Source organism: Rutidosis leptorrhynchoides, chromosome 2, assembly GCF_046630445.1.
Source record: "Rutidosis leptorrhynchoides isolate AG116_Rl617_1_P2 chromosome 2, CSIRO_AGI_Rlap_v1, whole genome shotgun sequence".
NCBI classification, from domain to species: domain Eukaryota; kingdom Viridiplantae; phylum Streptophyta; class Magnoliopsida; order Asterales; family Asteraceae; genus Rutidosis; species Rutidosis leptorrhynchoides.
The window spans coordinates 675,766,148-675,793,673 of record NC_092334.1 but is presented as its reverse complement, the minus strand read 5'-3'; the positions used below and the strand labels follow the sequence as shown (position 1 = coordinate 675,793,673).

At 37.6% G+C, this 27,526-nt stretch overlaps 1 protein-coding gene and 1 non-coding gene across 2 annotated transcripts; one reads left to right on the top strand and one right to left on the bottom strand.

Annotated features, from left to right (window-relative positions):
- Nucleotides 1-9,670: 9,670 nt before the first annotated feature.
- On the bottom strand, nucleotides 9,671-9,777 carry LOC139895253 (small nucleolar RNA R71). The gene has a single exon (XR_011775713.1). It is a non-coding gene; the product is annotated as a small nucleolar RNA R71 (small nucleolar RNA).
- Nucleotides 9,778-11,457: 1,680 nt separating this feature from the next.
- Nucleotides 11,458-11,991, top strand: LOC139890273 (uncharacterized). The gene has a single exon (XM_071873166.1). The coding sequence runs from the start codon at nucleotides 11,458-11,460 to the stop codon at nucleotides 11,989-11,991; it is 534 nt and encodes a 177-aa protein (XP_071729267.1).
- Nucleotides 11,992-27,526: the final 15,535 nt, after the last annotated feature.

The following is a 27,526-nucleotide window of genomic DNA, read 5'->3' as shown; positions in this document are numbered from 1 at the left end:
TTCATCCAAAACGTTTATCAATATGTTTTAAATAAAAGGTGGACCACAAGATTTCAGTTGTTTCATCCGAAACGTTTATCAATCGGTTCTACAAAGTTGAGCACCCTGGTAACCAAGCCTTAACATTTATAATAAATACCCCTCGTTTAACATGCAACCAACATGTACAATACACGCAATCCAACGTGTACTAACTTCAAATAGCATACGTCTGTTTTATAGTTCAGGCTAGAGTTTCTTTCTATACCTGGAACAGACGGGGATGTCAAGCCCTATGGATCCATATATCTCTATTCGCGCTCATCGGTTCTTATAACCGACAGTTACTAGTTACCAAAGCTAAGGGATTTTCGGTTCAAACTCGGTGTAGAATTTAGTATGTACTTGTATCCATTGTGTTTAAAATAAAGTGCATGTATTCCCAGCCCAAAAATATATATTGCAAAAGCAATTAAAAAGGGATCAATGAAACTCACTCATATAAATATTGTATATCGGTTAATAAAGCATTTGCATGTATTCTCAGCCCAAAAATATAGAGAGTAAAAGGGATCTTATGAAACTCACTCATATAAATATTGTATATCGGTTAATAAAGCATTTGCATGTATTCTCAACCCAAAATATAGAGAGTAAAAGGGATCTTATGAAACTCACTGTTTAATATTGATATACAATATTGCAGGAAAGCATGTAGACGCATTGGAGATGATAAACACGAGGTTTGATTCCCAAAAATACCCCCGAAAATTACCCATAACCTTCTTGGCAATAACCCATGATTTCCTTAGCTCTAGCTTGCTCGAAAACTTGTTTTGAAAATTATTTGGACAGCATTCCGTCGTAATATTTTATGTACATTATTATTTTTGTATCGCAAAAATAATAACACTAATAATAAAAATAATAAGATTAATAATAATCTTATTAATAATTAATAATAATAATAATAATAATAATAATAAATAATATTACGGAGTATATCTATATTTGTATATGTGTGAGTGAAAATATAGCCAGAAACTCGATCAATTTATAGAACTTTTTCTGAAAAAGCACCCCATGCGATCGCATGGGATTTGTGCTTCAAGGCCATGCGATCGCATGGCACCCTGGGACAGCTCACAAATTTTTAACTTCTTGTTTGTCGACATAATTTTATATTATATATAATAATATAATATATTTAATTTATATAATTAATTATATATTATATTAAATTCACGTGCATAGTTAACTTGTAATTTTTGTTCCGATAGGTCGTATGTCGTCACTCGACTTATGTCCCGGTTCCGGTTTTTCGAACGTGGTTTCGTACACTGACAAAACTAGCATTTTACGTTTTACCGCCTATACCTTTGTTAATAATTAGGCTTATTCTTCACTAAATTATATTCTATGAAATATAACTTATACATTTAAGTATCGTGGTCATTTGCTTTTATAAATCATCGTCTCACTATTTGCTAAAATACATTTTAAAATAGTGTTTTACTGTAGCAAAGTCAATTTTTATTGTAGCAATTCACTGTAGCAAAGTCAATTTCACTGTAGCAAATAGTGATTTTTGAAAACACTGTAGCATTTTGAGTAATGTGGCAAATTGAAAATACTGTAGCAAATTAGTGTTTTACTGGTTCATCTTAAACGCTTTAGTTAACTTATCTAAATATCAATCGAATCAATAAACGAATGTTACTATCGTTTACTAAATAACTTGAAATCATATATATTCAAATAGATATATAAACCAATAAGTTTAATGTACGGTATCATGCAATTAAAACTTTGTTACGTTTTCAAGTTATAGTATATATATGTATCTATTTACATATAATGGTTCGCGAATTGTTGAGAACAATCGAAGAGTATTTGAATAGTTTAAAATTTTGAGATTCAACTTTATAGACTTTGCTTATCGTGTCGGAAATGTTAATTATACAAAGATTAAGTTTAAATTTGGTCAGAAATTTCCGGGTCATCACAAAGTTAGTCAACAAAATAACCTTAAATGGGTTTCAATACTTCCATAATCACTAACTTAAGTGATTAAACTCAATTTCAAGTCCTAAACATGGCCAATTAGTTCTCCAACCTAAAATCCACCAACAATTAACAATAAACCCAATTACTAGCATCACTAAACCCATTTCATCATCTAAAAGGGTTTTTTCATCAAACTAACTCAAACCCTAACTTGAATATCAAATCAAATAGATGAAATTCGGAGTTTGAGCTTACCAATACTACCACAACGTAGCTAGGAACGAAAGGAACAACTTTAGAACTCGAGCTTTTGATCCAAACGGCCTCCTTCTTCTCCAAACCCCAAATCTCTCTCTAGAATCTCTCTCTCTCTCTCTCTAGATAGTTGGGAGTGATGGATGGATGTGAATATCATCCAAAACTGATCCAAACCAGCTAATATGGCTCACAAATCCGGCCCCGAGTGAAATTACCCAATTGCCCTTCATTTAAAACAATTAAAAAGAAGAAGAGGGCTGTCTGCGCGATTTGGCGCGGCGCGCCCCAGACCCGCGCGGCGCGCAAGTAGCCAGTTTCAGATTCTTTTACCTTTTCAATTACATAACAATATTCAACGAAGCCCGTTCTCGAATGTCATAAGTACACAAGTATACAAGATAAATATTCGGGTCTTACAACTCTCCCCCACTTAAACTCGATCACATCCTCGTGATCCTCGTCACTTAACCAAACGGACCACACTCCACGGTCCTCAAACATACGTCCCAATCCGACTTTCCTAGGCAACTCTTCCCAATGAATCACCTCTAACAACCAAAATCGTCACACGCGATTTAACAAATCACAATCCGAGCACTAAAACCATGCTCAATCCCTCACATCGGGAAACTCAACAAATCTCGAACCGAGATATCAACCCTTTAGCGTATCATTACCAAGTACAATGCTAAAAGCAACCAAGTTTAAATCCTAAAGTCAACAATCCGAAACGATGAAGACCGAACCAAACGAACCCTTACGGATTACACCAATCACTAAACATCCATTGTAGTGCGCAATACGACCAATACGCAACTACCCTAACATCATAATCCAACGGCTAGAACCGATAGCGCCCAAAATGACTATGAAAACGCAAAACCCATGGTGTACGAAATCAACCATCGTCACACCCGTAACAAACATGTGAGCGAAACACGGCTATCGCCTCACTAATCCCACAACATGGTCCTCACGACCCCACCATCGACGTATAAAATGACCGATAGTTCCCGCAACATGGTCCTTACGACCCTACCATTGGTGTATCAAACAACCAATAGATCACACGACACGAAGGCTGGCCGAAAACACACGCGCCCTAGTGAATCCGAACTACACGCGACTCACTACCTTCACCACAACAACAATCGGGAATGGCCGAACTACACGCGCCATAGTGAATCCGAACTACACGAGAGTCACTATCCCGGAGGAATGACCGAACTACACGAGTCAATTGTGAATCCGAACTACACGAGATTCACTCCTCAATACAATGACCGAAACCACACGAGTCATTCGTGAATCCGAACTACACGAGATTCACTTCCACAACATCGAGGTTGGCCGAACTACACGAGCCTTAGTAATCCGAAACCATACGAGATTACTACCTCAATAAGATGACCGAACTACACGAGTCACCATGAATCCGAACTACACGAGATTCATTCCAATAAGATGACCGAACTACACGCGTCATCGTGAATCCGAAACCACACGCGATTCACAATCTCAACATAGGAATGGTACTCGCATTTCCCACCGGTACTCGCATTTCCCGATAGTGTTACACCATACCGACATAACACTACTCCCTTGATGAAGTCAGCGGACCCCGAAGGTCATGCTCCACCAATCACAACACCGGATGAAGTCAGCGGACCCGAAGATCATGCTTCACCGATATAACACCACGCTCATGATGAAGTCAGCGGACCCCGAAAGTCATGCTCCACCAATCACGTATTCCCATGATGAAGTCAGCGGACCCTAAAGATCATGCTTCATCAAACAACCATACCATAATCGAGCAAGAACCACCTATACCAAACATAGGTACTAAACAATAATTCTCCACAAGAGAACCCGACACACACCTCCCTTAACCGGAGGATTTCACCTTGCTCGCCAAACACGTCCATTATCTCTCAACGAGATTTACCACGTTACCACCTCGGTGATGATTCAAATCCAAACCATAAGTACAATTTATCCGAGATTGTACTCTACCACAAATCGACCAAATCTAGGTCCCGATAACATTTTCCGGATCTACCAAAAGCATCATCCGAAATCTCACACTAAAACTTCCTCGTGCGGGAGTGTAACTCCCCCACTTAGAACCACGTTCCATATCCACAACTCGTACAACCGCACAATGCTACCACAGGTAGACTCTACCAACAATTGGGCTCACACGACCCATTACCACATCTTGCTCCAACCTTGAGCACACGAAGGATTTTAACCAACCCTTAAACACTTTGTACGAAAAGTGTACCGCAACACAATCGAATTCGAACACCACGCTAGTAGGTATAAAAGAGGCACCTAATGTCGCGTCATAAAGACTCCATTACCAACACACATCGAGATTTAAAACACTCGATCTCAAGGGTTCCAACCAACCGACGAACCTCATGATTCGTCACTTCAACATAAAAGCGAACACGCGCTTAACAACCAAACACCAAAACCATTTCCGTGGCTTGGTAGAAACATTTCCCAAATACTAAGGAATGCTTGGTTGCACCAAGTCTTACGCCCTTCGCCCGTCAATCAATCATCAACATAGGGTACTTCCATTAGGAACGTCACCCATAGCATAACATGCACAACAAAGGCACGCAACTCAAACTCAAACGGCATTTGATAAATAATCAGAAGACATATTTATCAAAATTAAACGTACCTTAACGTCTCCTGGCCGTACCCGTCCCCGCTAACTTGGGACATCCCGACTTACGATGTCCTTCTTTTTGGCAATTGAAGCACACCATACCATCACCCTTTGGTACCGAACATTCCCAAGACTTGTGACCCCTCATGCCACAATTGTAACATCTAGCCGCACTAGAATCCGACATACCCGTTCGCGTACCACCCGTGCTCACACTCGGACCCTTAGCCCTCTTACTCGGAGCACCGTAAGAAACGACCCTTCGCTCACTTGAAGGTTCACCCTTTTTCGATCGTGAATACGACTCGAAACCTCTAGCCAAGTTGAATAATTCCGAAAACGATTTCGCTTGACCCCGGCTAATTTTACTTTTCAAGTCATCATTCAAGGTCCGATAGAAATCTCCCATCAACAAACGATCATTCCCCAAATACTCCGGACAAAAACGAGCCTTCGCCATAAAGGTCGTCTTGAGAGTACTCAAATCCATAGATCCTTGTCGCAAATTTCGCAACTCATTACGCAATTCCCACAAATCGGCCGAAGTCCGGAACTCCTCGAAGAATTCCTCCTTAAAGTCGTCCCACGATAAAGCCATAAACGTCTCGCCACTGACAAGATCAATCTTACCATCCAACCAATCCCTTGCCCTACCCCGCAACAAACTCGTAGCGAGTCTCGTATTTCTCTCAGGAGGGCAATCAATAGTATGGAAACACCCTTCGACGTCCGAAATCCAAGTTGTGCTTATCAAAGGATCCGGCTTTCCGTCATACATCGGGGGTTTAGTCCTCATGAAGCTCTTAAGATAACGCTCCATTTCACCACTACTTTGAAGTTCGGAGTACCTCCTTTCCATTCTTTCATCTAACGTACCCATTTGCTCCGCAACGGCAGCCGCAACCCTAGCGTTAAACTCCACGTCATTCGCCTCGGTCTCGTTTCACGTCGTCATTCTAAAGAATGCAAAACGATTAGTCCACGAACGTGTAAAACCGTACGCACGACACAGCCCCATCTTGCTAAACACTCATCGTACATCACTTGTTAGACACGATTTGCACCCGTAATAAGGTTTGCAAGTCCTTATTACGCACACACGTCGTCTCAACTCGTTAGTACAATGACCGCCTCGCTCGATGATATAACCAACACAACCAAAATTCTACGCGGTACAAACACACGCGAGAATTATTATCACAACACAACAACATATAAATAATATCCACATTACTAATATAAACGTTAGTCAACCTATAGCCAAGGCACTAACCAAACCCATTCCGACCCGTAATCCTACAAGTCCCGCAACAATTTAAGCACACACAAAAGTCTAAGTCTAGGTACCTATCTCAAGTCACCTAAATCCCTTAGACCATGTTCTGATACCACTTGTAACAACCCAAACCAACCCGCATTAAATCGCGTTAACTTTACAAAATAAAAAAAAATTGCTGAACTGCCACCTGGCGCGGCGCACCATATAGGCTGCGCGGCGCGCCAAACCTGACTGTCCGGAAAGTCTTTAAATGCGAAAATGTTTGACTAGTTCCCGACATATTTAGGCGTAACGCTTTTAACCCCATGTTCCATATATAAAAACTAGCACGTTCTATTAATAAAATTATGTTTACGAAGCGGGGCCCACATTGACCCAAATTACCCCTTAAGTACCAAAATACAATTTTCGACCATAAGACTTTTAATACAAAACAAAGCCGAGCATGGCGATTGGGGATACGCTACCCAATCCTAATAAATCCAAAAGCAAGCCTTCTACGCAAACTATGCAAGTCCTCTAATCCTCGCGCTTACCCGAGCCACCATCCGAATGCAATCTATAAAAAGAGTCAACAACGAGAGGGTAAGCTAACGCTTAGTGAATGATAATATACTACATACATATATATGTATAGAATGGACACGCCACAAAATAACAATTACCGCATACCGAGGCATCCATATATAAAGCACTACACTAAGCATACCGTACGATCTCTAAGCAACGAGCTAAAGATACAACAACAATATAAGTTCACCAACGACGATGTGAACAACGCCAAATAGCTACACCCGGAGGGTTAGCTACAACACAACAATACATTAATATATAACAATATAAACGAACAAGGTTAACACCTTAACCCAATACCGAGAACCAAGTACCACAATGAAGATTGGCCGAACTACACGAGCCTTAGTAATCCGAAACCACACGAGATTACTATCTTCACAACATCGAGGTTGGCCGAACTACACGAGCCTTAGTAATCCGAAACCACACGAGATTACTACCTCAATAAGATGACCGAACTACACGAGTCACCATGAATCCGAACTACACGAGATTCATTTTGATAAGATGACCGAACTACACGCGTCATCGTGAATCCGAACTACACGCGATTCACTTCTCCAACTCAAAACCCTTCGCCATTGGGGTTATATCATCCACATCACAATCACGTGTGATAGTGTACACACAAACGTGTACCTCGCCAAAGGTGGTCAACCAAAACGCACAACCGTGCCAATTGGATCTAAACGCAAGTCTATCAAATCCACCTATATGTGAAGTGAGCTCTATAACCGAGAACCACTTCACCCGACCCGCACCCATCCTACACATACATATGCACAAAGGATATTAACACTCACCTTGAAGTCTTGAAGAATGCTTCCAAGTAATCCGCAACTCGCCAATGGAAAGTACCTATTCCATTATCACAATTACAACAATACGCTTAGAGTGGATTTACAAATCAACCCAATTCGTCACTTAATGATATTTCGACCCAAATGCACTTCCAAGCACAAACCGTGCCCAAAACTAACCAATAATCACTAACACAAGTGAGAATGGTCCTAATACGCCAATTAAACCCGAACTCAAGTGTTAAACACGTGTCATACCCATTTTGACACTTAAACCCTAATTTTGACCCATAAGGTCAAAATCTCACCATTTACAAGTTTTGACACCAAAACACATTTAACTTGGTTTTATACTTCAACTTAATCCATTTCAAGTTTATAAACCGCATTAAATCGCCAATTGGGTCATAATCACCACCAAACCCTAATTTGACCCAAAGTCAAAGTTTGTGACGATCGCTCCAAATCCATATGGACAATACGTCATTCATTGATTTCATTGCGAGGTATTTGACCTCTATGTGATACGTTTCAAAAACACTGTAGCATTTTGAGTAATGTGGCAAATTGAAAACACTGTAGCAAATTAGTGTTTTACTGGTTCATCTTAAACGCTTTAGTTAACTTATCTAAATATCAATCGAATCAATAAACGAATGTTACTATCGTTTACTAAATAACTTGAAATCATATATATTCAAATAGATATATAAACCAATAAGTTTAATGTACGGTATCATGCAATTAAAACTTTGTTACGTTTTCAAGTTATAGTATATATATGTATCTATTTACATATAATGGTTCGCGAATTGTTGAGAACAATCGAAGAGTATTTGAATAGTTTAAAATTTTGAGATTCAACTTTATAGACTTTGCTTATCGTGTCGGAAATGTTAATTATACAAAGATTAAGTTTAAATTTGGTCAGAAATTTCCGGGTCATCACAAAGTTAGTCAACAAAATAACCTTAAATGGGTTTCAATACTTCCATAATCACTAACTTAAGTGATTAAACTCAATTTCAAGTCCTAAACATGGCCAATTAGTTCTCCAACCCAAAATCCACCAACAATTAACAATAAACCCAATTACTAGCATCACTAAACCCATTTCATCATCTAAAAGGGTTTTTTCATCAAACTAACTCAAACCCTAACTTGAATATCAAATCAAATAGATGAAATTCGGAGTTTGAGCTTACCAATACTACCACAACGTAGCTAGGAACGAAAGGAACAACTTTAGAACTCGAGCTTTTGATCCAAACGGCCTCCTTCTTCTCCAAACCCCAAATCTCTCTCTAGAATCTCTCTCTCTCTCTAGATAGTTGGGAGTGATGGATGGATGTGAATATCATCCAAAACTGATCCAAACTAGCTAATATGGCTCACAAATCCAGCCTCAAGTGAAATTACCCAATTGCCCTTCATTTAAAACAATTAAAAAGAAGAAGAGGGCTGTCTGCGCGATTTGGCGCGGCGCGCCCCAGACCCGCGCGGCGCGCAAGTAGCCAGTTTCAGATTCTTTTACCTTTTCAATTACATAACAATATTCAACGAAGCCCGTTCTCGAATGTCATAAGTACACAAGTATACAAGATAAATATTCGGGTCTTACATTTAGAAGATATGGATCCAAATAGTAATCTGATTCACGATGAAGAGGGCAATCCTAATGGTCCTCTGGTTAATCAAGAATTATTGAATGATCCAAACGACATGCCAATGTGGAACGCTAGATTGGTTGCACCAATAATGATAGCACCGGCTATTACAAAACCACCAATTGAAGCGGATAATTGGAAGATCGAGGGTAACTTTTTCACGTTGATCAAGGATACATACTTTCATGGGTTGATAGATGAAAATCCGTTCGAACATATTCAACACTTTAATGATCTTTGTGATATTTACAAAACCAAAAACGTCACCGATGACGCTTTTAAGCTAAGGGAATTCCCCTTCACACTTCAAGGAGACGCAAAAGCTTGGATGAGAAGTTTACCATCCGATTCCATAAGGTCTTTTCAAGAATTAACAAACGAGTTTATTAATCATTTCTTTTCACCGTCAAAAGTAGAGCGGCTTGGAATGGAGATTAATGAGTTCACACAACGGGGTTATGGGAGTTTGTATGATGCATGGGTACGATTCAAGAAGCTACTAAGAGCTTGCCCACCACATGGTTTGACGAAGAAGGAGTATATCAACACATTCTATCGAGGTTGTAATATGTTAATGAAGCGATATCTTGATTCTTCATCCGGTGGGGTATTTATGTACAAATCACCAAATGCGGCCGAAATTATGCTAGAAGATATCTCGGTCAACACATATGAATGGGCACCTTCACCGTGAGATTTAGCAAGGACGAATGTAGCATAAATAGAGAGTGATAATGGGCAAGTGACGCTTGCAAGCTTAAACAATCAATTTCAAACATCTGGGAAAGAATTGAAGAAGATTCAACAAACGTTAGTTGCGATGCAAGTAGGTTGTCAACGATGCGAGGGTCCACATCTCACAAAGAATTGTCCTCAAATTACTCAATGCAATCATGTTGATCTAGACGATATTCCCATGAATTCGGATGCCCATTTGAACTACGTAAGTAATCAAAACTACCAACGGGGAGGAACATCTAACCAAAGCTACTACAATCCTAATCAAAAACAAGTATCATTCACCAACCAAACCAATACACCACCCGGATTCACGAACCAAAACCGAAATCAAGGTTACAACAACTATAACCAAAACCGAAACAACAACTTCCAATACCAAAACCAACAACCTTACAACAACCAACCTTACAACAATCAAGCAAATTCAAATTATCAAAACAACTAAGGTTATAGTCAATCATAAAATAACCAAGGTTACAATCAACAACCTCAACAAAACAATCAACAATCCCAACCTACGAAGAGCTTAGAAGAAATCATGCAAAACTACATCAAGAAGGTAGAATCAACTGAAGCTTTTCTAATAAAAGAGAATGAGCTCTTGAAGTAACAACTCCGAAACCAACAAGCTTCATTCCAAAACCTTGAGAGCACCGTTGAAAGAATTTCAAATCAAGTTGCCAAAAGACCACAAGGAACTTTACCTTCAAACACTCAAGTCAACCCGAATAATTACAACAACAACTGAAACAACCAACAAAACCATCAAAATAACACGAGAGCTATTCCTATCGAGTGCAACACTACCAATCCAATCCAAAATCAAGCGAGTTCATCAAATCCCACCAATACTTATGCTCAAGTGAACTCGATTGATTCAACCGAAGAAGATCAATCCGAATATCCTCAAGCTTTCAAGTTCGACATTGAAGAAGACAAGTTTGATTTTGATGAAGTGTTAGAAATTAATACTATCGACTATAGGGTATTCAAGTTCTCGGAAGATTTGGACGATGCAACATTCATTCCCTACCAAGTTAAAAGTGTAATGTCCATGGAGACTACCGAGTCGACATGCAAGGAGTTAAAGGGTGATTTTGAGCAAATTCAATTGGGAAAGGTTGATAAAGAGCAACAGGTCGAAACTTTATTGAATGCGAAGGCACAAAAGGATGAGGTCGAGGTTTCTACCACATCAACTAAGGAGAAAAATGAGACACCGGTCTCACATCTTCAATCACTACATCCTACACATCTAAATGATGTGGATTGTAAGTCAACTTTATCCGACAACGAAAATATTTATGTTAAACTCCCCTTGGCGGAGGTGCTTGAGAATATGCCCAACTATGGGAAATTTTTGAAGACACTCATGGCCAAAAAGGGAGATGTTGAGCAAGCATCCACCGCTTTCTTGAAAAGGAGTGTGATGAAATTTTAAAGAAATGTAACCTACCATCAATAATGGGTGATCTCGGACCTTTCCTTATCTCATACAATGTAAACGGTTCAGAGATTCTCACATCTTTAGCCGATTCGAGAGCAAGTATCAACTTCATGCCCTATTCCGTTTACAAAAGGCTAGGCCTAGGTGATCTTTCACCCACTACAATGGGAGTCAAATTAATTGATCAATCAATTAACTCTAGTATGGAGATCGCCGAAGATTTAATTGTTAAGGTGGGGGACATGGAATTTCCCATTGACTTTGTTATTGTTGATATAAAGGAAGACCCGGTTGTACCTCTTGCTTTGGGAAGGCCATTTTTGGCAACCGCGGGCTCTTTCTTTGACTTTAGGACCGAAAAATTGACTCTTTGGGATAAAGGAAAATGCAAGAGCATAAAAACCAAATGTGTTAAAACACCATCAATGCTATTGACCACACCACAAGTTGTTGCTAGTATGCAATGCATTGCAAGCACAAGGCAAGTAGGTTCACCAATTAAAGGTAGTGGGGGATTAACCAAGGGAATTCAAGGTAAAGCCAAAAATTAAAACGACGTTGTTGACAAGTCTATGCGAAAGTTATTTGGGCGAGTGCATCGGGCTTCATCCAAAAAGGATGAACACTTGAGAAAACGCCTAGTGTCAAATTTGTCAAAACATGAGAAAGTCAAACTTAAGAAGTTAATCAATGAAACTAAGGTAATGAATGATTGGTTAATGTCAATGTTAAGTGGTGGTGGTAATGAAAATGTTCCCTTAGTTCAAAGGGAAGGGAGGTTTACCACCCCGGGATTAGTTGAAATCTCAAGGGGATGGGAGTCGGATGATAGACTCGTTAAAAACTTCCCACAATTGTGTATATAATTTCTTTTAATTGCATTCCATTTAGAATTGTATGATATTCCTTTTCTTAGTTGCATTTTTATGTTTTTGTATTGCATGCATATGGGTAAAACCGGAAAACGTCAAAAATAGTTTGTGAATGGTCAAAATGGACTTAAAATTGGAAAAACTGCAATCAGGTACAAAAGCGGCGCTTTTGTCCTAGGAGCGACGCTTTTAATTTACAAGAGCGATGCTTTAACCTGCAATTTTGTGTCAAAAATGAACAGTAGCCAAGAACGGCGCTTTTATTTTCAAAAGCAACGCTTTTAATTCGCCTAGAGTGACGCTTTTCGTTCAAAAGCAACGCTTCTGTTTTGTCAGGAGCGGCGCTCTTGTTTGGAAAGCAGCACTTTTGCATCTGCTATTTAAGAATTCTGCACGACCAAAACTTCATTTTTTCACACCCAACTTCAATTTTCTCTCTAATAGCGGCGCATCTATAACCCTAATCAACCTAAATCGACCCAAGGCTTTAAATTTCATCAATTTTCTTGCAAATCTTCATTATCTAACATGGGAAAAGTAAGAATCTATCATTTTAATTCACTCTTTAACATGATTTGATTGATTTTTACCATTTTTCTCTTTGTGCTTAATTCGTAGATTATGCTTGATTTATGATGTTAATGATCAAATTGTTGATGAATCTAGACTACATTGATGTTTATTAACATGATTTACATGCTTTGTTACATAGATTTCAACTTTGAAATTCTAGGGATCATCCAATTTGGGGTTTTTTGATTTTGAACCAAATTGGAGTGTTAATTGTATTGTTGATGCTTAATTGTTAGTCTACCATGATTATCTTGCTTTGAATCTATCTTTCATGCTTGTATGATTTGAAATTGAAAATTAGGGTTCATAAGCTAGGGGTTTGAATGAGTTTGATCAATTTGCGCAATGTGATTAGTGATAATGTGCTTGTTTGCGGTATATTCGAGGTTCACGACCAATGAAATGGCTAAGTTTAGGTATGCGGATTTTAAAGGAGGAAAGATTTTGAAAAGAGACATGAACAAAATTATGAGAAAGTGGTTTGATCTAAATGCCATCGGGAGAAATGAAGAAGAAGAAGAAGAAGAAGAAGAAGAAAGGGTGAGGCATGAATATGAAACGGGTAATGTAGGAGCGAGTAGTGGAGCACAAGGTGCGGGGAGTAGTGCTTCGAGTGGGTATGACCAAGCTTGGCTTGAAAATCAATTTAACCAACTCAATTTAAACCAAGCAAACCAAGCATACGAGGCTAGTTACCACTTCTCAGGGCTACATGTGGTTTCACAATGGCAAGTCCATTGTGGCCAATTAAGCCACGTGGAGCCAAATGCACCCCAACCTTTTCCTCCCACATACAACCCGTATGATTTTGAGCACCCTAGAACCTAACCTTTCATTGACTATGACCCAAATGAAGCATATAGGAGAGCCGAGGAATTTGAGAATTTTGAACGTTTAAGGCAACAACAACAACAACAACAAGAGCCAAACGAGTGGAATAGGCCACCTAACTATGATGATTATGCAAATCCGGACCAATCTGGAAGCTCTTACTCAGGAGGGTATAGTTGGTGGTAATTCTTATTGTTGTGCTCTCACTTTCTTTGCTCATGGTCTAGTTAAAACTTTTAATAATTGAATTGTGAAACTTTTTATTTGAATTGTTGGCATGTAATAATTATGGGCGGATGGTTTGGGAGCTTTTGAACAATTTGTTGATGATCGTGATGTGTTTGGGATGGTGAAAACATTTTAATTTGTCTTTGATGTTAGCTATTCGTATCCGAAGGGATTGTGATTCCCGGATAAAACAATTTGAATTTGAATTTGAATTTGGCATGTAATAACTCGACACTACTTAGGATTATGATGTTTTATTTATTATTGATCGTGTGTTTGATGTCGAATTGAGATGTTGGTTGATTCATCGAATTATGCATGTGTGATGTTGATCATTGTTATATTGTGCTTGTTTGTTGAAGCATTGAGATTATCTTTTGCATATGATCTTATTGAAGTAGGTGAATTGGTTGAATATTTCATTATGATGATGGATGTTTGTATAACTTGGTTGTTATCTTGAGAGCACTATGATCTTTTTTGTGGGCGCTCATACTCACCCGAGTATGGCCCCGCACGTTTCGTACCTTGTGAGCATACTTCAATTGTAGGGAATGCCATATGCACTTGGCTTCTTCTTTTGGCTCAACAAGTGGTGCAACAACATGCAAGTGAATTTGGTGATTAAGTTTCTTGAATGGTAACAACAAAGATCGTTTGATCTTCTCCGATTTTTACTTTCTTCCCTCTCATCTTCTCTATTTTCAAAATGTCCCTCATTTTCACTTATTCTATCGCTTTAATGCAATGAGGGCATTGCATACGCTAAATGTAGGGGGAGAGTTAAAATTTCGGGCTATTTATACTTTTTCGAGTAAGTAGTCACATATACTCTCTAAAGATTAAAACTTGCATTGTCGAATAATTGTTGGAACAAGTTTTTAACCATTACACTAATTCATATCATAAACACGAAAATGGTTGAAACTTGTAAAATTTTCAAACTTAAAGTCTTTTCCTTGATTTTCAAAACCAAGTAAAAGTAAAGTCTTTCACTTTTCTTATGATTTCGCCCGGAAATGATAAAATTTTGAGAAAAATCAAATTTATGCTTGAAAGTTAAAGTCTTTCATGCATATGCACCAAAACCAAGTGTTTAAAGCTTTATACTTTAACACTTCCGAATGAATCGAGTCCATCCATTGTAGGGATTCAAGTCTCCCGAATGTCGCATTACTTGGTGTGGGAGACTTCCTAATCCACACCATTTCATATTGACATTGGTTGTCTCATCATTTCACGATGTTTCAATCGATGTATCATACCGTGAGAAGAGGAGCCTTGAGCTTCACAAAGTGATATCTTTTTTAGAAGAAATGGCTTCGTGCTAATGTTGCTAGACAACACAACCCATAGCCAAAAGCTTTGGCACCCTTGCGCTTGCAATTAACGGAAAGGTAGTAACTACTTCCTACCTTTTTTAAAAATAAGCATAAAAGCTTGTTATGTGGGAAGTAAATAAGCATCATCTCATGTTGGAAGTAAAGTCTTCCAAACTTGGAAGTAAAGTCTTCCAAGTTAGGTTTGTTCCAAGCTTGGGAGTAAAGTCTCCCAAGTCAAGCTCGATTATTTGAAAGGAAGTTAAATCTTCCTAGTGCTTCAAAAATTTGGAATTGGCGGACTCTCTTATTTAGCCACGTGGGGCCCTAATTTCACGAACCTCCGTCAATGCTTTCGCCCTACTATGAGAGAAACCATAGAGTTGTGATAGAAAGCTTGATGAGTGCCAATTACCCAGTGCCCGGGTAACCAAATAAAGGTGGGGTACCCAGTCCCTTACCTTTGGCACACCCACCTTAACCCTATACTTGGAATTGACGATTATCAATTGGAATTGACGATATATATTTGGAATTGACGATCATTCTTGGAATTGACGAAAAATATGTGTTTTGGGGGCATGGAGGTGGAAGAGGGATAGCCATTGCGGTTTAATGAGGTGAGCATTCTTTTTGGAAGCGTATTCTTTACACGATGCATTTCATGATTAGTGTTGATGTGTGCGATTTTCATGGCCCTTATTCATTTCGGGGTGCATTTTACATACTTTGGGTACATTTTGAGTTTGTTTGAGTAGGCTTGTATTAGATATGATCAATTTGTTTGATGAGTTTATGGATATCCCGTGAATCCTACATATTTGGTCAAGGTTAATGAGGTCAAGTTCGAGTTTGCAATGATTTGATACTATTGTGATTGGTGTTTGATGGCCTTCTTGTAGATGAAGTTGACTTTGACATGGGGCATGATTGGTTCAGGTAGACTTAGGCTTGAATTATGTTTATGTTAGCGTTTGAGGATTGAAGATTTGAAGATACTATTTGGAGCTTGAGTTAAGCTAGTGTTAGTAGAAAGAAGAGGATGATTGTGCTTGGTCCTCGCAAGTGCAAGTTTTTGGAGAACGCTATTACCGCCTAGTGCATATTCATGAAAGGTATCATTTTGAGCTTAATCTTCTTGCGCTTTGGCAATGTTCACTTATTTGTTCTCTATCTCTAAAGCTTGTTTTGTCGATTGTTTGCTTGAGGACAAGCAAAGGTTCAAATGTAGGGGGTTTGATATCGCTCCATTTATATATATTTTATTTCGCGATATCTACCCCACTTTGCTCGGTTTTTGACTATCTCGAAGCCTATTTAGTGTGTTAATGAGCTAATTAGTAAATTAAAGGCTAAGGAGTTGATTTGGTGTAAAATTGACCATATCATGGGCAAAATTGGCTAAGAAAATGACAAGTGCAGGAAACAGCTCCAAAAGCGCCGCTCTTGTGAAGGAGCGCCGCTCCTGAAGGCCCAAAAGCGCCGTTCCAGAAGGAAAAGTGGCGCTATTATGCATGATTTGTCTCCATTTTTCATCAGTGAGCAAAAGCGCTGTTCTAAATGACAAAAGCATCGCTCCTGATCAGCCAAAAGCATCGCTCCTCAACAAAAGCGTCGCCTCTGTTCAGAGCCAAAAGCGGCGTTCCAAAGTCAAAAGTGGCATTCCAAAGTCAAAATCGCCGCTCCTCACTAAGCCAAAAGCGCCGCTCCTGACGTAAAAACGGCGCTCCTTACGATATTTCATCCCAGATTTTCTGTACTATAAAAGGAACGAGATTAGGTCATTTTTCATATGCATCTTTGGGAGCAGCTGCTCAAGGTCCGAATTTCACATACTAAACCCTAATTTCATCATCCATTGGTGTTTAAGGGTGGATTCAAGGAAGTTAGCTCAAGATTCATCATTGTTTAGCTTTGATCTTCATCTTCTTTACATTTTGGGTTGTAATCTTCACTTTACTTTTCATATTTAGCATTGATTACTTGTAATAACTTGAAGATGATGATGATTTACATTTCTATGCTTATTATTAGTTTAATTTTAGCTATTATTGGCTAAATCTCTTGTGTTTGCTTATCTATGAATCTCTAATGCTAGTGTTTGCCCCAAATCAATTGATTATTGTTGTTTGAATGAATTACATGATCATGTGTTATTGAGTTGGCTAAAGATCCATTACTATGAGTTTGTTTTAGGCTTGACTTCAATTACATATGTTGTGTAGCTCTCTTAGTGATTTGAGAAGTGAATCAATATGTGCTTCAACACCTTAGGTGATCTAGACAATTAGTTTAGGAATTGTAATTGATTGTGTTCTTGATCTAGGTTGGTTTTCAATTGGCCTCTAGTCAACATAGTAATGCCGATTATCTTAAGTGATTTCGATAGTTGGAGGTTTTAAGTGATTTTAACCTAAGCTCAATCTCAATGACCAAATCATGCTTAACTCGATCTTAAGATATAAAGCTTATGTGAATTCGTGGAGTATCATTTGGTTTGAGGTTTAGTAGTGATGCTAAACATTTAATAGTTCGACAACTAATGAGATAGCAATATAGGCAAAACGGGGCAAGCTAAGCATAGAGAGGATTAGATAAGTGAACACGTCTTAGTTAATTTGTTTTAAGTCTTAATACTTCACTACTTGTTTCTTGTCACTAATTTAATTGATAAATTTAGGTTTGTTTAATTGTGCAAGTTTTAGTTGTTAGTTGATATCAATCGAACCCCCCCCCCCCTAGTTGTGACGACCCGGAAATTTCCGATCAAATTTAAACTTAATCTTTATATGATTTCGATATGATAAGCAAAGTATGTAATATTGAGTCTAGAAAATTTTGAAACGATGTATATATATTCAATTGACCTTCGACTGCTCTTGACGATTCACGAACTATTTATTATAAATAGATATGTGTGTATGTATATATAAATAATAATTCGAAATATAATTTGAAGTATTATATGTTGTTGTTATTAAAAATTAATGAAATAAAAATAGGATATTATAATAATTATTATTTAAAATATATCTCTATATATAAATAAAGTATATTAAAAATAAATATTAAATGATTGTAATACTAGTTTGATGTTTCGATTGATATTATGCAAGTTAAATTTAAACTTATATGATTTTAAAATAAACGGCGAGCCGAAAATGAGTTCTATAGATTATAGGCTTATTAAAAATGTATTTAGGAGCTATTTGATAAATTTTAACACTTTTTATATTTTACCTGGAATCGAGTGTGGACAGTGAGTTAATTTTTATTTAATAATTTTAAATAGTTAATGACTGAATTTTTATATCATGATGACCAAAATAAATAAAGACAATTACTGTAAAAATTTGGGATTTTTCTGTGGACTTTTATCCGCCACTAGTTTTCATCGTAGCACAAAACACTATCCCTATAATGATGATGTCCACAAGTAGATTATAAAAGAAAAATCTACTAACTCTTTTAAACATGTTTTAATTTCATTTGAATAATTAATTATTGTTATTATCTACTTTATAATCTCTCTAATCTAATCTTCTATATATATGTACATATACGATACAATAGATAAAGATATAAACCCCACTTGCAGAGACATCCAACTATCACCCCTATTTCTTGCTAGACACCTTTTATCACCACTTGGTGAATTAATTGAACAAATTCAATTCCTTTCCTTTTCTCATTCACCTTTCACTGCTCAAGTACGATCAATCAAACAAATAATTAGATGTCTTTACTGTTTGTAAAGTTGAAATTCGGTTACAGCATGTTTCAATCATTCATCCATATAGGATTATAGAATATAATATGTATATATTATTATATATATAAATGTATGTATATTTAATCATCTTAACACTTGATCAAAGCAACCACTCTACCACCGACTTCTTTTCTTCACCATTCAACACCTCGCCACCACATTGAACTCAAACATCCGAATCACCACACCCTCACTTCCGATTGTCTTTTCTTTTTCGAAGCAAGAATCACCATCGTGAAACACCATAACCGACACCTTAACACCACCTTATTCATCACCCATATCAACCACCACAACCTTCTTCCTCAAATCCAACACCACCAATAACAACCTGCATATTTTCGTTCAAACCAACACAAAACCGCCACATGTTGATTGCTTCCTGTTTATATTATTGCTATTGTACGAACCCTTTTTCTGTTTCTATTATTTTATTTTATTTTATTTTTTTTCCTTCTATCGACTGCTACTTCTGCTAAAATCTTTCTTCAATCATCATACACTTGTAGATACTATGTTACTGTTATCCCACCGTTCCTGTTTCGTTCAATTAAACTCAAAACCAAAACTCTTCTTGATGTTAAAATAATGAAAGTGATGATGAATAGTGAGATTGAAAACGATGGTGATGTATTACCGTTCGAATGCTTGAAAACACGAAGCCCATTTATAAGGTTACTATTCGTGATAGTGATTTACTATTCTATTGTCTGATCAAAACCATGAGCTGCTGTTTTTTTTTTTTGTTGATATCATCCATCGAACGAAACCAAGGCCTAAAAACCCCCTAACGACTATTGTTATGGGTACCCTTGCTCATCAACCTGCAAAACCAATGAAAAATCCCTCATCATCTTTATCGATCCCCATCATCAAACCCACCAAGAACGATGATAGCGAGGTAATTATGAACGGTGTCGATGATGATGACTAGAGACGATGGTTATAATGTTGATGGATGAGATTAATGATGATGGCTATGTTACGAATCAGACGAGTCTTGGTTGGATCGATTGGGTTTTTGATTTTAAAAAGAAAATAGCAGTTAACTACATATTAAAATAATTAAAGTGCGAGTTACAACAAGATTTAACGAATGGTGAAGTGGTTTGGAGGGAAACCGTAAAACAAGAGGTGCGGGTTCGAAGCTAGTCCACTGCGTATATATATTTTTAAGATGGCTGGGCTATTGTAAAAACTTCAGTCTGTTGGGCTGATTGGGCCGCTAGGTATCAGTTTACTAGGTTGGGCCATGTAATAAATTTCATTGTTGAGCCCTCATTGGGCTAGTTGCTGTTGGGCATGAGCATATGAAAGGGGTTGTTTGACGGGTTCTATAGTCTAGGATAGAAGTTAAAATAGAAAAACATTGGACAGATCAGTGGTTTAGGGAGTGTTGAGTTAAACGATAGTTCTCGGGTTTGAGCCCGGGCCAAGGCAGTTTATTTCTTTTTGGAGCTTTTCTTGTGAGGTAGTAATTACTATTACTCTTATTATTATTACTATCATTATTATTATCACTATTATTATTATTATTATTACTATTATTATTATTATTATTATTATTATTATTATTATTATTATTATTATTATTATTATTATTATCTTTATTATTATTGTTATTATTATTATTATTAATTATTAATTATTGTTGTTATTATGTTAATATTAATTATATGATTAATAATTCTATCATTTGTGATTACTAAGAAATATTAAAAGTATTATTATTATCATTATTATCATAAGTATGATTAGTGTTATTAGTACTATCAAGTAGGTTATATTTGGTAATAGTATTACGAATGAAACCAGTATCTTTGATATTAAAATTTATATTATTATAGTTATTATTATTATTATTATCAGTATAATTGTAGTAACCATTATTACTAAAAGTAACATTTTTATTAATAATAGTATTAGAATTATCATTTAACATTAATATTGATATTTTCATTATCATGACTATTAAAACTTCTAATAAAATCATCATTTTTACAAAAATCACCATTATTATTAAAAATAATATTTTATGAAAACTAACATTTTATCTTATCATTAATATCATTAATTTTATTATAACTAACATTACTTTTATTACTATTATCAAAACTATTAATATCAATATCATTGCTAAAAATCTAATTATTAGTATTATTATTATCATAAAAAGATACAAATTGCTACTTACATTATTTTACCAAATAAATAGCTATATAAGAATATATTTTATACATATCACATAATAACACTAATAATTTCATAATAAATAAAGTATGTAAAATAAATATAGTTAAATTAGTTATTAATAAAACATACAAATTACTAAAATAACAAGTAATGATAATACATAAACTTGTCAATTTCAAGTGTAGGTTTTAATATATATATATATATATATATATATATATATACACACACACACACACTTGATATAGGTTCGTGAATTCGAGGCCAACCCTGCATTGTTAAATGTTGTCATATGTATTTTTACTACAAAATACAGTATGGTGAGTTTCATTACTCCCTTTTTATATATATTTTTGGGACTGAGAATACATGCGCTACTTTTATAAATGTTTGACGAAATAGACACAAGTACGCAAAACTACATTCTATGGTTGGATTATTAAACCGAATATCGCCCCTTCAAGTCTGGTAACCTAAGAATTAGGGAAATGACCCCTAATTGACGCGAATCCTAAAGATAGATCTATCGGGCCCAACGAGCCCCATCCAGGGTATGGATGCTTTAGTACTTCGAGGTATTATTTAGTATATTAGTTGCGCGCTGTATACTGGGGGATATTCTATATGCATCTTGTTAAGGTTGGTTACCAGGTGTTCAACCCATATGAATGATTTTTATCTCTATGCAGTTTGCAAAATGCCTGATATGAGATGTATATATATGGAAAAATGAAATCTTGTGGTCTATTAAAATGATGAAAATGAATATTTATGATGAACTAATGAACTCACCGACCTTTTGGTTGACACTTGAAAGCATGTTTATTCTCAGGTATGAAAGAAATCTTCCGCTGTGCATTTGCTCATTTTAGATATATTACTTGAAGTCTTTCATGGCATATTTTGAAAGACGTTGCATTCGAGTCGTTGAATTCATCAAGATTATTATTATGTCAATTATAGTTGGATATATTATGAAATGGTATGCATGCCGTCAACTTTCGATGTAAAGAAAGTTTATCATTTTTAAAATCGAATGCAATGTTTGTAAAATGTATCATATAGAGGTCAAATACCTCGCGATGTAACCAAATGTAATGTATTCGTCCAGATGGATTAGGACGGGTCATTAAACCAGTCAAAGAAGCCCTAGGACAATTGATAGTTTCAAATATCCGACTTACACCGTGTCTCTTGGGACGAACTTGATAAGAATACTTACATCAACTTGCTATAATAATCGGGTTCTAAGTGCTCGTTAGTTATGTGTGCTTTATTGTAGTGTTTAAATTAAATATAAATTTAGAGGGTAAAAGATGTATATCGCACGAACGCATCAAATGCCCTCCCGAGAAGAGGACAAGACTCGCTGCTAGCTTGTTGCGGGGTAGGGCGAAGGATTGGTTGGATGGTAAAATTGATATTGTTGGTGGTGAATCGTTTATGGGGTTATCGTGGGATGATTTTAAGAAGGAATTCTTCGAGGAGTTTCGGACGCAAGCCGATTTGCCGAATTTGCGTGATGAGTTGCGAAATTTGCAACAAGGATCTATGGACTTGAATACTCTCAAGACGACCTTTATGGCGAAGGCTCATTTTTGCCCGGAGTATAACGGGAATGATCATATGTTGATGGGAGATTTATATCGAACTTTGAATGATGACTTGTGTCACAAAATTAGCATGGGTTAAGTGAACTCGTTTGCGAAGTTATTCGCCGTGGCTAGGGGTTTCGAATCGCATTCACGATCGATGTTTAGTGAACCTTCAAGTAAGAGAAGGGTTTATTCGTATGGTGCTCCAAGTAAGAAAACTAAAGGTGCAAGTGCGAGTACGGGTAATGTGGGGAAAGGTACGATGAGTTCTCGTGCACCTAGATGTTTCAATTGTGGTGTTAGGGGCCACAAGTTATGGGAGTGCACAATGCCGAGAAGTGATGACGGAATGTGCTACTATTGTCATAAAGAGGGACATTGCAAGCCGAATTGTCCCGAGTTGGCTGTGGCGAATTCCGCGAGGAGACATTAAGGTACTTTTAATTTTTAATGAATATGTCCTTTGATTATTTATTATGTGCCGATGAGTTTGGGTTTGTTGAATACATTATGTTGGGCGTATTATTGTTATGGGTGACATTCCTAATGGAATTACCCTATGGTGACGTTTTGATTGACGGACGAAGGGCGTAAGACTTGGTACAACCAAGCATTTCTTAGTGTTTGGGAAAATGTTTCTACCAAGACATGGAAACGGGCTTTGGTGTTCGGATGCTAGCGCGGGTTCGCTTTCGTGTTGAAGTTGATGAACCATGAGGTTCATCGGGTGGATGGAACCCTTGAGATTGAGTGTTTTGATCTCGATTAATGTTGGTAATGGAGTCTACGGGCTGCAATGATAGGTGCCTCTTTCATACCTACTAGTGTGGTATTCGACTCCGATGGTGTTGCGGTTACATTGAACTTAGGATACCAGCCAGAAACCCTCAAGTGCTTGAGTGACGGTGTGGAGGATACAAGTGATAGCAATTCGATGATTGCTAGAGTAACACTTGTATGGTTTGGTAAAGTACTTCGGTTTAAGTAGCGAAGAATAATCCGAAACCCTTCGTATGCTCAAGGATAGAGCAAGGTATTGTGAGGTGTATATCATGGGATATAAGACGGTTGAATCTTGTCTCTCTTTAGTGTGTTGGTTGTAGAAATCTCGGTGAGACGGAGACGGACTTGATGGTTAACTAAGTCAAAGAGGAATGAATAGTAATTTTGAGGGATACTTTTTTCTCAATGATGTGGTTATGGAACGGAGTTCTAAGTGAGGGAGTCTGTACTCCCGAACGAAGAAGTTTTTAGTGAGTTGATGTTGGACGGAGCCCGTATAGATTCGGGGCTAGTGTTGACATCTACGTTGGTCGATTGTGGTAAGAGTACGATTTGGATTAAATTGTACCTATTAAGATGGATTTAAATTATCACCGAGGTGGTAATATGGTGAATATCTTCGAGAGATAATGGACGTGTTCGACGAGCAAGGTGAGATCCCCGGTTAAGGGATGTGCGTATCGGATTCTCTTCTAGAGAATTATTGTTTTGTGCTTTTGTGCGATGTAGGTGGTTCTTGCTCGATTGTGATGGCATTGTGCATGCGTACGTATAATGCGTGTGCAAAGATTCCAAGTGAGTGGAATGTTCCTAAGTATGTGTATATACTTGTTGCTTGTGGTGGATGGTTAGTGAATTCTGTTAGGATTCACTATGGTGTGTGCAGGGCGTGATGCTACACTACTCGTTGATTGAGGCCAAAAGAGCGTGTATGAGATTGGTGAGTTACGGTCATTGGCTTGGTTCGCTAACTTCATCTTGAGAGTAGTGTTATATCAGCACGGTATAACATTATCGGGAAATGAGAGTACCTGTGGGAAATGAGAGTACCATTCCTTGTGTTGTGACTTGGAAAGTGAATATCGGTTTGCACGTATTCACAATGACTCGGGTTGTTGCGGTAATCCCATTTGTTAGAAATATGGATTGGGTAGGTGAATTTCGGGTTGTTGCGAATTCACTAAGGTTCGGGTTTTTTCGACCATCCTCCATATATATTTAGGCTCGGGTTATTTCGACAATCTTTGGTATGGCTAGTGATGCGATAGCCGTGTTTCGCTCACATGTTGTTGAGGGTGTGACAATAGCCGTTTTTGTGCACCTTGGGATTAGCGTTGCCATAGTCATTTTGGACGCTAGCGATTTTAGCCGTTGCTTATGATTTTATGATAGTTGCGTATTAGCCGTGTTTGCGCACTACAAGGGATGTTAAGTGGTAAGTGCTATCCGTAAGGATTCGCTTTTATTCGGTCTTCATCATTTTGGTTGTTGACCTTATTTTGGGACGTGGTTACTATTAGCATTGTACTTGGTAAGGGTACGCTAAAGGGTTGATATCTCGGTACGAGATTGGTTGAGTTCTTCCTGATGGGAGGGATTGAGCAAGTTTTAGTGCTCAGGTTCGTAGATCTGATAAATCGCGGGTGACGATTGAGTGTTAAAGGTGATTCATTGGGAAGAATTCCCTAGAGTAGTTGGAAGAACACATGATGATTCCACGTATTCTAAGTGACCGTAGTAGACTTCGAATGTTGTGTGCATTGCATGTCTCGAAATGCGTGCGAGTGTGTATTCGGTAATTGGAATAATCTTCGAGATTAATGATAAATGTGGTGAAAGTCTGATTGGAACGTATGTTTAAGGACCACAGAGTGTGGGTCCGATCGGTTAAGTGACGAGGATCACGGGGACGTGATCGAATTTAAGTAGGGGAGAGTTGTAAGACCCTGAATTTTAATACATCATAAAGTGTCACCAGAAAGTGTCACCGGAGAGTGTTCTCAGAAGTGCCACTAAAAGTGAACCTAACATTTATGCATTTTCAGATTCTACATCAGAATCAGAATCTGACAGTTTCAGTCCCTAAATTTCTAAAACTGTGCTGTCTTCATTTTATTAATTGTGCTTGCGATGGATGTATTCATTTTATGCATATGTATGTATATAGTATGTTTATACTCACTAAGCTTTCATAGCTTACCCTCTCGTTGTTTATATTTTTATAGATTCGCGTGGAGGTGGTGGCTCGGGTAAGCGTGGGAACTAGTGGACTTGCGTAGGTTACTTTAGAAGACGTGCTTTTGGATTTATCAGGATTGGGTAGCGTATCCCCAATCACCATGCTCGGTCTTTATTTTGTGTTAAACTAAAACGGGTCAAGATTATCACTTTCACGTATTTATGGGTCGTTGGAGACCTAAAGTTTGTAATGTACTTTTTGTCGTTTAAAACCCGAAAAATTAATGTTTGAAAAGCGTTGGTTATGGGTTGGGAATTTATGAGTCTTGGGTTGGGCGAAAATGGTTTATTATGCTAAAATGGGCTGACCTTGTTCTCCAGTTCAAACGCACGCCGCGCGTTGGCCTGCGTGCCGCGCAAAGGGCCATTTGCTGGTGGTCTGCCCAGTTGTCAAGTTCTGGCTTTGATTCGTGTTGTAATGCGCACCGCGCACCCATATGCGCGCCGCACATATGGTCAGGCTGAAACTGTTTGTTGTTTTTAAAAAAAATCCGTGTTTTCTAGTAAACGGTTTTTGGGTCGTTACATCTCGGAGCTTGTTTCAAGCCATAAAGAGCTTTCTTCAACCGGCACACATATTCTGGAAATTAATTTGAAGTGAACCCAATAGGTTGCTCCATGAACACCTCACGATCAAGTTCTCCATATAGAAAAGCATTCTTCACATTAAGTTGCCACAATTTCCACCCTTTGTAAGCCGCTAGTGAGATTATTGTTCTCACCGTCACCATTTTAGCCACGGGACTAAAAATTTCTTCATTAACAAGCCCGTAACTTTGACAAAAGCCACAAGCCGCCAACTGAGCCTTGAACCTATTAATAGTTCCATCTGAGTTCTTCTTCAAACTGTACACTCATTTGTAAGTAACCGGTTTACATGTTTCCAGTTTCTTGACAAGCTCCCAAGTTTCATTCTTTTTCAATGCATCAATCTCCTCTTGCATTGCTCTTCTCCAATCCAGAGAATCTTTAGCTTCTTCATAACATGTTGTTTCTTTGGTTAAGCCACTTGAAAAGAAACAAGTTGTAACCGTGTTCACCTCATAGTCACTTAGATGTCTTGATTGTCTTTTTTCTCTTGTTGACCTTCTAGCTTGAGTTGGTACTTCTTCACTAGGTGACTCTTCTTGAGTTTGAGAAACACCATCATTTTCACTTTCTTCTTGAGTGTCGAAGCTAGGAAACATAAATTTGTAATCTCTATTTTCTTCACCATTTTTGCTTGATTCAGAAAATTGAGAAGACACTTCATCAAATACCACATCTCTTGAAGTGGTAAACTTCTTTGTTTCTGGATCCATACACCTCCAACCTTTCCTGTGAGAATCATAGCCAACAAAAATACACTTTCGAGCTTTTGGGTCAAGTTTGGTTCGGTTAGCTTTTGGAACATGAACATAACAAATAGAACCAAACACCTTAAAATAGCTTACATTAGGCTTTTCACCATAAGCTAGCTCAAAAGATTTTTTTGTGTACCTGGCCAAGATGGTAACCGATTAGACACATGACAAGCACATTGAAATGCTTCCGCCCAAAGCTCCTTAGGCAATCCTTTGTCATGCAACCAAGATAAGCATATTGAAACAAGGTAAGCAATCTTCCTTTCCGAAACACCATTTTGTTGAGGAGTATTCGGACAAGTCAGTTGACGAGAAATACCGTTTGTTTTACAATAGGTA

What these genes read in the sequence shown, in the direction of transcription:
- LOC139890273 (XM_071873166.1), top strand. Translation starts at nt 11,458, where the DNA reads ATGGGTGATCTCGGACCTTTCCTTATCTCATACAATGTAAACGGTTCA.